This window comes from Myotis davidii, unplaced genomic scaffold (assembly GCF_000327345.1).
Source record: "Myotis davidii unplaced genomic scaffold, ASM32734v1 scaffold148, whole genome shotgun sequence".
Taxonomy (NCBI): domain Eukaryota; kingdom Metazoa; phylum Chordata; class Mammalia; order Chiroptera; family Vespertilionidae; genus Myotis; species Myotis davidii.
This window is the reverse complement of record NW_006299479.1, coordinates 405,831-417,345: the sequence shown is the minus strand read 5'-3', so window position 1 is coordinate 417,345 and position 11,515 is coordinate 405,831. Positions and strand designations below refer to the sequence as shown.

The following is an 11,515-nucleotide window of genomic DNA, read 5'->3' as shown; positions in this document are numbered from 1 at the left end:
CTGGGAGGCCGGGGCCGAGGCGGCAGGCTCGGTGACCTGGATGTGCTGCACCTGGATGGCGTGCTGGGTGTAGGTCTGCGGGTCGTGCAGCTGGCCCACGTCCACAGTGGATTGCTGAGACTGGTGAGGGGAGGTGGCCTGGGGGAGGCAAACACAAATCCATTCTGATCGAGGCGAAGGGGAGTCTTTCGGGAGAAGTTCAGTTCAACCAACATCCCAACAGGAACACAGGATGAGAGGGAAGAGAACTTTAGATCCAACGCTTCACTCCCAGGGAGCCCACACCTAAGCCGAGCTGGCAAACGTCAGGGGAAAAGGCAGTTTTCACAACGACGCTTGTAAAACAGGGGCCACTAATGCTTTTAACTTCTGAAGGAGAAGGAGCCAGAAGAACTATAGCTCTTAATAAAAGCTGGATGAGACGCTCTCCGGAATCGGAAATCTTTCCCCTTCAATTTCAATTAAGTGTAATGACCTACCCTTTATGAGTTAAAAGATATCACGGGAGAGAATTGCCTTTTAGCTTGTCTCGACTGAACCACTAGAACAGCCGTTCGTAACCTTTTATGCATCGCAGACATCTTTGAAAACCGGCTAAAGTCTGAGCCCTTTTCCCAGAAAAATGTACATGCACATCGTATTTTACAGGCAAGTCCAGGGACCCATAGATTCTTCCAGAGCCCAACCTTTAAGAGCCCTCCCGTAAGAAAAACGAGAGGAAGAACCGTCAGTGAGTGGCAGCTTCCACTCCCTGCTCTGGTATCAGCTTCCAGTTTTCAGAGACCACGTGATCTCCATTTGGCTTGTTCATGCGCCTGGCGGACCCTCCCTCAGTGTAATTAAATGAAACAACAGTTCTGGGAGGGTTCCTTCTCTCAGCTCCCTCATCAGGAAGAATGAGCTACTAATTACCTGGTAGAAGGAACACAGTTCTATGCCAATACCAGCGATGTTCAACCTTTTTCATCTCATGGCACACATAAACTGATTACTAACCTTCTGTGGCACACCAAAAAATATATTTGCTGCCGATCTAACAGAACAATAAGTATAATTTTGATTCATTCACGCCAGGCAGCTATTGTTGTGTTGGCTGTTGCCACTTTTTTACTTGATAATCTAAGGCAGTGGTTCTCAACCTTCCTAATGCCGCGACCCTTTCATACAGCTCCTCATGTTGTGGTGACCCCCAATTTCATTGTTACAACGCGACCCACAGGATGAGAACCACTGATCTAAGGGAAGAGAGGCCACTGCCCCTGGTTAAACAGTGAGGTGCTGCATGTTTTAAAAACCGAAGGGGTCGCAACCCACAGGATGAGAACCGCTGATCTAAGGGAAGAGAGGCCACTGCCCCTGGCTAAACAGTGAGGTGCTGCATGTTTTAAAAACCCTGCGGCACCCCTGTTGAAAATCGCTGGTCTATTCGAATAAGGCGCTGACTGGTATTCAGAGACTGGGTCCCATTTGTTCTTAAAGCTCCCACTGAGAGAAGGCACTTGGTGCCTGTGTCGGGACTTCTCACACTGGCACACTGGCTCCTCACCAGGAAGTCACCCCGGTGACCCAGGATAAGGATGCAGAAGAGGCTCAGAGAGTCTGCGCGGGTATTGCCCGCGGCAACGCAGATGGCAGCATGGGCTGGAGCCTAAACCCTCTGACTGCTAAGTCGGAGCCCTGCACGGCCTGCGGAGGGCTTCACAAACGCCTTAGACTCTGAATGTACGTGCAGAAGCACTTTATAGCAGGGCCCCACGCCAGCTCTGAGAATCGTTAACCTCAGGGCCACATGCGCTGGTGACAATGTGGCCTTCAGGAAGGGAACAAGAGACGGGAGCAGTACAGTACCGGGGCCACTTGCACCACTTGAAGCTGTATGTGCTGAGGCTGCTGGAGACCGGGTGCGGACTGTGACACGGGGATGTACTGAATTCGCTGGTAGTCCCCTTGCGGCGTCCGGTAATCGGTCGTTAGGGTCTGGGACAGCTCTGTCATGGCCTGGGTTAGCAGGTCTGTTGTCTAGAAAATTCACACAAACGCATTAGTTGATGGCAGTACTGCTTGTAGCTACTTCAGTGCACTTAGACCCTACAAAAGGCTCATTGGTATCACTGGTGGATCGTGGAACCTACAGGTTAGCCCTGAACTCAGACAGAAGAAATTCCTGAAAGGATGCTGGAAGGTTACCTACGTATCTGTCTGTATCCATCTGTCTACACCAGGCCCAGTGGAGTTACCCTCAAGGTTCGGACAACCTGGCGGCCAAGGAGCAGCACTGACTACCCCTTTCACAGAGGAGACCCGATCAGAAGCAGAATGGCCACATTTGCAGCCAATTCAAGACTCTGGCCCTGAAGGAGAGATGCGCTCGCCGGTCACACACTTACCACCACGGTCTCGCCGGTGGCACTGTCGGTGGTTAACACGGCCGGAGCAGTGCTGATCACAGCGGTGGTCAGCGGCGTGTGCAAGGTGTTAGGGAGCTGGGCGTACTCTGGATGCTTCTTGCGAATGTGCTGGACCATCTTGGTCTGGAAAATTATGGCAAAAACCAAGAATGAGTTACTGCTGGAATTAGTTATTCCCAGTCTTTCTCAAAAGCAAACCTACAAAGGCTCCTAAAGTCTCTGATGTTATCCATTTAAAAAAAAAAAAAAGAGCAATGCTGGCTGTGCCCTCCCTAAGGCAGCACATGCTATGAAAGGGAAAAGAAGAGGCTGAAAGAAATTAAAGAATCACATGACCCCCCGCCATCAGGCAAGGTAAGAACACCTCACGGCACCCTCTGGTCCCACCAGCACCTGCCACAGTTGGTCACAGCCCCCTTTTCAGGAACCATCCCGTGAGCTCCCAGGCAGTACTCAAATGCCCGAGCTCACAAACTCTGGGCTGGACTCTCACACAGGAGGCCTCAGCTGCAGGCCAAGGAAAAGGAGCCCAGTCAAGTGCTCAGGCCACCAGATGGTGCTAATCCTGGGGCAGGCCCACCCTCTTCTCCCCTGTTCCATCTATGGGTCCCAGCTCTCAGAAAGCAGCTCCTTATAACCGTCAGCCCCCATCAAGTTAGAAGAAGCCAGCAGAGTGTCTGGGAGGAGCCACCTTCTCTCCAGAGACCTTTTACACAGCGGCCCAATTCGGACTCCGCCAGGAGCTCTCCTACCTTGCTGCTGTACTGTTTGGAGCAGTGGGGGCAGCAGACAGGAGGAGTGGCTATGGTGCCGGTGAGCTGGGTGTGGGTGCTTAGCATGGGGTCTGGTTCTCCAGGGCCGGCAGGACGGAGCTTCCGGATGCTTGGTGGGAGCTCGGCCCCAGGATGGTTCTTCAGGATGTGGGCCTTCCGCTTGCTGGCACTTTTGTAAACCTGCAAGTTCAGATGCTTTGCCGTGAAAGCCGTACCCAGTTCCCCTCTCCTGCTTAAAGCCAACCCTCTAACAATTTCCATACAAGAAAAAGAAAAAGTATTACTGTAGCCCAAAATAAAATAGCTATCATGCACCCAAAATAAACAGATAAAATGGAAGATAACATATAACATAGATTAGAATAAAACAAGGACATCATCTAGCCCGGCCAGTGTGGCTCAGTGGATGAGTGTTGACCTATGAACTGGGAGGTCACTGTTCAATTCCTGGTCAGGGCACATGCCTGGTTGCAGAATTGATTCTCTCTCATCAGTGATGCTTCTATCCCTCTCTCCATCCTCCTTGGGTTTATAGATCCGCGCTAGTAATAGTGAAAACAGCCTTTCTCCTACAGTCGAAGAGGTGGCTACACAGAGACAGACAACTGTCCCTAAGGCCAGTCCTCCTTAGCCTTTCTGTGAAAGCTCTCACATGATGTATGGACTGCCTGATGCCAAAGAATCCTCCACAATGAAAAGCCTAATAGCAACCAGCACCTCTAGTGGTGAATGTCCACTGTATAAGGAAACAGTATTACAGTGAAGCAATAAACACATATTCTCCTTCTGTCTTTTTTGTAACTGTACAGAAACGAAGAATGGAATAGCACAGAGTACTCCACCGCAAAACTTTTGCACGTGCTACTCGATCGTCTAGAAGTCGAAAATCTACCATATGCCTTACAAACCCGCTGATAAACACTCTCATTTTAGAGCGAAGGCATTTTAAATGAATCCATATACTAAGCTCTTGGTAATAAGACCCTGCTTTTGCAGCAAAAATCACAGAGAAGGGAAAACGAGTACAACAAAGCCAGTTCACTCTGAAGAAAAACAATTTGGCTTCAGCTGAGGCTACACTTGCAGCCCTTGTTTGGTGGAAAAACACTGAGAGCCGGGGAACCATCTGTCAAGAGCCCTGCAAGGTCCTGGCCCACGTTCCCACCCGCAGACCAGCTGGCCCTGCGCAGGCTCCCACGGGGCCGCCGCGGCGGGCGGTTCCGTTACCTTGTCACAGTACTGACAGAAGTAGTCGCGGTTGGGCTTGATGATGGGCAGGGTTAACTCGGGCACCTCCTCTATCTTCATGTCCGGGTGCCTCTTCGATAAGTGATTGACCTGAATGGGAGAAAGGAAATGAGAAAAAGAGAGCCCACGGCGAGCAGAAGCAGGCAAAGGTCTCTGAGCGCCGGCGAGAAGCTGACATTCTCTGCAGCAGCGCCCTGAAACAACAGGCGTTGGGCCAGAACCAGGCCCATCTGACACCAGAGCAGTAGCAGTCCCTGTTAACAGGAACTCAGCAGATTACGGAAGGGAACTGGGTGGGTCACTGTGGATCCCATGAATAGTCTTTGATGAAAGAACTGTTGGCAAAGGGAAATTACAGTAGCAGGAACTTCTCTGGTGAATTCTCCTGATGCAAACCTGTCTTTCATTACTTAGTGTCCTCCTAAGGGAGGACATTGAATGAGATAAAAATTAAGGTTGTGAATTTTATTTTTTTTAAAAATATTTTTATTGATTTCAGAGAGGAAGGGAGAGGGAGAGATAGAAACATCAATGATAAGAGAGAATCATTGATTGGCTGCCTCCTACACACTCCCTACTGAGGACTGAGCACACAACCCAAGCACGTGCCCTTGACTGGAACTGAACCTGGGACCCTTCAGTCCACAGGCCGAGGCTCTATCCACTGAGCCAAACCAGCTAAGGCAAGGTTCTGAATTTTAAATGATGCTCTCTGACTTTAGCTCCTGGCAGAAATACAAAGTCCTCACTTAATGTCGTAGCTGTCAATAGGTTCTGCAACTTTATTTTTTTTTAATATATTTTATTGATTTTCCACAGAGAGAAAGGGAGAGAGATAGTTAGAAACATCGATGAGAGAGAAACATCGATCAGCTGCCTCCTGCATATCCCCTACTGGGGATGTGCCTGCAACCCAGGTATATGCCCCTGACCGGAATCGAACCTGGGACCTTTCAGTCCGCAGGCCGACGCTCTATCCACTGAGCCAAACCGGTTTTGGAAGGTTCTGCAACTTTAAACAAAACAACAATAAGGAAACCAATTTTACCCCAGGCTAATTGACACAAATAGGGATTAGGCCCCTCTGGCATCTCATTGAGATTGTAACAGAAGGCCGTATTGGGGCCTGCTGTGCGCTGGCTGTCCTGGTGTCCCAGCTAACCTGGTCGCAGGCCTGCCTTGATGAAAGTTTCTTCTGTTGCTGTGTCATAGCTGGAAAGAGGCATTAAAGGAAAAGTCGGCGAGAAGGCAAAGAGCCCAGAGGAAGTACACTCAGGAACACAAACGAGAAGAGGGAAATAAAACATGGTAAGACCAGAGACTGAGACGGGTAAAGCAAAACAAAACTAGCAATGAAAAGTGATAGATAGCCCTGGCCGGTGGCTCAATGGTTAGAGCGTCAGCCCATGCGCCAAAGGGTCATGGGTTCGATTCCTGGGTAAGAGTACGTACCTAGGTTGCAGGTTCTCCCCCGCCCCACTGGGGGAACATACAGGAGGCAACCAATTAATGAGTCTCTCTCACATCGATGTTTCTCTCTCTCCCCCACTCCCCCTCCCTTTCACTTTTTCTAAAAAAAAAAAAAAGTCAATGGAAAAAAACATCCTCAGGTGAGGATTAACAAAACAAACAAATAAAATAAAAAAAATAAAAAAGTGCTAGCTGTACACCTCTTTTAATGAACTATGGCAAAGGAGGACGAAGGGAGACTGGCAAGGAGAGAAGTCCAAATTGGGAATTGTTCGCCTGTTTTTCCCCCAGCCACTGCGAGAACCTATGGACAAGTCTGTAGAGAATACAGGTAGATACAAGAGCCATCACCATAGAACAGAAATGGGAGGGGAAAGGTGGCGGGCGGAGCCCGGGGCCACTCGGCACTGACCAGCATGCCCCGTCTCCGGAAGCCCATCATACACAGGCGGCACTTGAACGTGAAGCTGTCGTAGTCGGTGGACGTGATGCGAGGCTTGAAGGTCTTGGAGCGGCTGATGCGGTCAGCTTTCTTGGCCTCCCTCTCGGGATTATGCATCCTCTGCATATGCTCCCGCAGCTTGTCTTTCCGCTATGGAGAGAAAATCGTTGAAAAGGTGGCGGGGTGAGAAGTGGGGCTAGAAAGTTTTTAATTGAAGGGATATTTTTAAAATATCAACACAAGTTAGCAGTGACCACAACCTACTGAGATGCACCCGAGTTGCCAGAGCTGGAACATACAAGGACATGGCAAAGTGGCTCGGAATGACTCCGTCCACTAGCAAGTAAGTGCATCTCACCGAGCCTCAGTGGAAAATGACCCTTCAGTTTGAAAGATACTGATTTTTGCCCGGCCGATGTGGCTCAGTGGTTGAGCGTTGACCCATGAACCAGGAGGCCATGGTTCAATTCCCAGCCAGGGCACATGGCCAGGTTGTGGGCTAGATCCCTAGTAGGGGGCATGCAGGAGGCAGCCAATCAATGGTACTCTCTCATCATTGATGTTTCTATCTCCCTCTCCCTTCCTCTCTCTTTAAAAATCAATAAAACTGTTTTTGTTTTTTAAAGAAAGATACTGATTTTTTAGAAACAATACAAAAAGACTGCATTTTTTGCAGAAGAGATCAAAGGATACATGGAATAAGTTTGGTAGTAGGAAGTACAAGACAGATTGATAATGAACGATAGCTAATACGGAATTTACAAAGCAGTATGTAAACTCAATTCTCAGATGTTTTAATAAATATAATGACATTCCTCTAAATCCCAAATAAATGTAGTCCAAGCAAACAATTACACTGCCTGCTATGGACAGAGCTTACGGTCTAGGTCTAGAGAAGCACATGTTGGTGTGAGTCCCTAGAAAAACAGTGAGGCAGAGCCCATCCTGAACAAGAACAAATGCAAAAACAAAACACGCCAGCTCCCGTGCCCCGTGAGGCGCTGCTCTTGGACATATGACTACACAGTTTCTTGTGAAGGTTCAGGACCTCCCGGCAGACTAGGTCCTCTCCTTTTGGGTACAGACTGGGAGGTGGGGATGAAGCAGCAGCTGCGATGCTCTCCGGTCAGATGCGGTGGTACCAGAGCATCCCTGCTGTCTCCCATGAGCTGCCAGCTCTCAACTGCCAGCCCTGCTGGCCAGTTCATGTCCACCCCATGGGCAGCCACTCCGTCATCCACGGGCAGCACCAGCTCTCCCTCACAGCCCACCGTGAGCTGGAAGGGCCTGGGTTCTCAGACTCCCCGGTTCCCATTTGTGCACCCAGACCAGGGTTTCATACAAGGGTAGCAGTGACCTTTCTCTGGTCCTCCAACTTCTCCTGTCAGACCTTTATTTCTCCATCTCCTCCTGTAATAAAACCCCTCATTCCATAGTACTCATAGTGGTTTGGCTTCTCTGACTGAAGCCTGTCTAATATGTTGGGTGAAAGTAAAATATTAGCAGAAAAGTGTGTGTGTGTGTGTGTGTGTGTGTTATACCTAGGTGCTAAAATGGTATCTGGCAAAAAATAGATTACCAAAAAAATGTTAAGTGGATTGGATAGATGGCCAACCAGTTAGCATCACAAAACAGGCATCCTTTTAGATAAATGGCCATTTTCCCAATTCAGAAACAGAAAAACCTAGACCCCTTTATACTTTCCCATTGGAGTCCTTTAGAGAATTCTAAAATACGCTACTATATATGAAAGGCCACCGAGATTACAACCTGCAACACACACACCATAGAACTTAAGCTTTGAAAGGTGTTTCCACGTTCTGTACAAACACATCCTTGTTAAAATTATCTTTCCCCTCCTGATACTGTTCCAGTTTCCATGACAGAGCCGCCTACAGTCAGAGCCAGGAGGGTGTCCCTCCACAGATCTTTGCAGAATCATCTGATTTTCCAATGAAGCACTGTTTTTAACCATTTTTACATTTATTTGTTTAACTCAGATCTCTGGGCCTCCCATGGGTTTTTTCTGTGCTTCTAAATTCCAGGCAGGTTACTGAATTTATTTTTTATTTTAATCCTTGACATCATTAACATTCCCCAGAGTGGTCTAAGCCCTCTCCGCACCCTACAGATGTCCCACCTCCATCAGATGACGGTCCTGCTGCTGCAGAACTCAATCATCAGCCTCCTGTGCTTAGTAAGTGCTCAATAAAAATCTCTTGATTTGATAAGTAAGTGGACTGTTCTCTTAGGAATGCCTCATAGCCATTTAGTTCTAGTTATCAGACATCTGGATTATTTTAGGAGATGCATTATTACTCTGTTCGGGGATCTGAATGGATAATTTTGGGAAATGAAGGTGAGCTTGTTTCCTTAATGTTATCAGAATAACTAACTCAAACATGAGGCACGAAATGCGTCTCCAGACCAGTTCTTTGAAAGTGGGTGATGAGCTGAGGAAACAAACACGCACTGATCCTTGGCTCTACATGACTCAGGCTGCTCTGCTTACACACCTTAAACTGCTTCCCACACGTAGAACACAGGAAATCCTTGCGGTCCGAGTGCCGGAGCATGTGGAGGCGCAGCTTGTCGGGGCGGCAGAAGGCCTTGTCGCACTCCGTGCACTGGTAGATCTTTTCTGAGTGGAAGCTCCGCACGTGTTTTTTCACCTGCCAGCAAAGGGAAAAAGTCAGGGGACTGGGGCACCAAAGGAAATGACAAGGCAGCTTATCAACTCTAGAGGGCGCCAGAGGCGTAGCCAAGCGCTTTCAGAAACTGAGCAAGGTAATCCCATTAGCTGTGACTGGTGATTGGCCTCAGGAACACACACTTTCCTTATGACAAAGTGACAAAACAAGTAGCCAGAAGCCTCACAAATCTTAACCTCCCATAAGAAGAGGCGGAAGGAAGATGCCTGCAGTCAAGGCCCTGATTACATGCAACCAACGTTTTTTTTTCTTTTTCTTTCTTTTTAAGATTAAAAACAAGAGTTCCCGCCTAGCCGGTTTGGCTCAGTGGCTAGGGCGTCGGCCTGAGGACTGAAAGGTCCCAAGTTTGATTTTGGTCAAGGGCACATGCCCAGGTTGCGGGCTCGATCCCCATAGGGGGTGTGCAGGAGGCAACTGATCAATAATTCTCTCTCATCATTGATGTTTCAATCTCTCTCTCATCTCTGAAAATCAATAAAAATATATATATATTTTTTTGCTAATGTATATGCCCATGTTTTTTTTATTTTTTTTATTGCTTAAAGTATTACAAAGGGTATTACATATGTGTCTTTTTTTTAATAAAAATATATTTAAAAAAAATAAAATAGATTGAAGAAATGTCCTCAACTATAAAATTGTTACAAAGAAGGGAAGAAAATGCAGGTGACAGGTGACGGCAGTCTCAATTTTCCAAAAATCCGTGTCTCTCACCGAAAGAAGGGAGCAGAGGGGAATGTCAGTGGCCGACACTCACCTGGATAAAATCTGGGAACCGCTTCTTACAGGTCGGGCAGGTGAAGTAGCCGTCATTGATATGAATGGCCACATGGTCTTTCAGCAAATCAAGGCGGTCAAAGGATTCCGGGCAAAAAATGCAAGAGTACGTCTTCTGGTCCGAATGGAGCTTCATGTGGCTCTCCAAGGAGGCGCTGCTGATGAAGCCCTTGTTACAGAGGTCACAGGTCAGCGGGCAGTTCCCCTCCCGCCCGTGGAAGCGCAAGTGCTGGTCCAGCTTGTCCTTTTCACGGAAGGCCTTGCCACACTGCAAACATTTAAAAGGCCGGAAGGACTTGCGAATGAACAGATGCTGGAGAGCTGCGTTCTGAAAGACACACACAGACATGATCGTTTAGGGAGGAAATTAATGTGTGATCGCACGTTGATAGAGAAAGCGGATGACCTCTGCGATCACAGATTTCCCATAGAAATGAAACTCTAGGACACACTGGGGAAAAAAAAGATTTTTCTGGCGAGACATTAAAAATGAAGACATTGCAAAGAAGTTCATCGTGAAAAGACGAACGTTTCCTGTGTTTTGTTTTATGTCTATGTGTGTGTTTTCTATGTTTTATGTCTATGTGTGAGAGGATTTAAGCAACATTCAAAAACCTATTCCCAACAGAGGGCTTGCTCAGTAAGACAAATCCTAAAGTGATGTGGAATAAAAATTGCAGACTTGGAAGAAATGACTTGAAATTAAGTCACACGTGCATGAATGAGACTGGAGCAAGTCAGTCAAATGTTACTTGTTCAAGTCCTTGAGAAAAAGAATTCAAAGCTTGGCCCGGCCACCGTAACTCAGTGGTTGCATGTCAATCTATGAACCAGGAGGTCACGGTTTGATTCCCTGTCAGGGCACATGCCTGGGTTGCAGGCTCGATCCCCAGTAGGGGGCATGCAGGAGGCAGCCGATCAATGATTATCATCACTGATGTTTCTGTCTCTCTCTTCCTCTCCCTTCCTCTCTGAAATCAATAAAAACTTCCTCCTCAGGGCTTCTCCAGCAGGGCTGAGAGTGCACGTTACACTCATGTCTTGAGCAGGTGTTTAGGAATTCTCCTATCTTCCAAGTTGACTGGGGCTGCTCCAGGCTTGCAGCAGATCTTATTCACCTTTGCATCGAGAGCCCTTTAAAGATACCTTATTTCATAGGAAGTGTTCAATAGAAGTTCGAGAATTAATTAAACGTATTTCATATGAAAATCAAAAAGTATTATTTCAAACTTTCCATAGCATCTGCAGAGATCTTTAAGAGTACACCTTTCTCAAATCAGCCAAAACTCGCTTTCGCTTTGTTCTACTGCCTAGCAGTTGCCCAACCCTTTAAATCTACAGATCCTTATTTTACATCAAAGCTCTCAGTATTTTAGCTCCTGTCAAAACTTTATGGAAACAGGGCAAATAAGCAAATGCTGTCCTGAGGTTCAGAGAGTCCAGATTTAGAGCGCTTTCGGCAAGTAAGAATCATTCCCTTCACCCAAGTCACCGAAGTTCCCAAGGGCAGACACAGTGTACACCACCTCGCTGGAGAGTCCATTTCTCCTTGGATGTCACCTCTAGGACTCAGTGTTGGTTTGATCCATTATGCTCACAGGGCTCCTGTCACCTCTGATTATGGATGAGCATCCTCAGACACTAGATCTAACTGAGCAGCCACCTGGCTCCACTTTCTCGGTTCTT

At 47.6% G+C, this 11,515-nt stretch overlaps 1 protein-coding gene across 1 annotated transcript in view; it reads right to left on the bottom strand.

Annotated features, from left to right (window-relative positions):
* PRDM10 (PR domain 10) overlaps window positions 1-11,515 on the bottom strand; it is a 77,307-nt gene that overhangs the window by 10,061 nt on the left and 55,731 nt on the right. The window contains exons 13-20 of the mRNA XM_006775031.2: window positions 9,810-10,157; window positions 8,858-9,013; window positions 6,312-6,491; window positions 4,409-4,519; window positions 3,161-3,361; window positions 2,388-2,531; window positions 1,849-2,019; window positions 1-138 (exon numbers count right to left, since the gene is read on the bottom strand). Of these exons, the coding sequence (XP_006775094.1) occupies window positions 1-138; window positions 1,849-2,019; window positions 2,388-2,531; window positions 3,161-3,361; window positions 4,409-4,519; window positions 6,312-6,491; window positions 8,858-9,013; window positions 9,810-10,157 (1,449 nt within the window). The remainder of the gene's footprint in view (window positions 139-1,848; window positions 2,020-2,387; window positions 2,532-3,160; window positions 3,362-4,408; window positions 4,520-6,311; window positions 6,492-8,857; window positions 9,014-9,809; window positions 10,158-11,515) is intronic.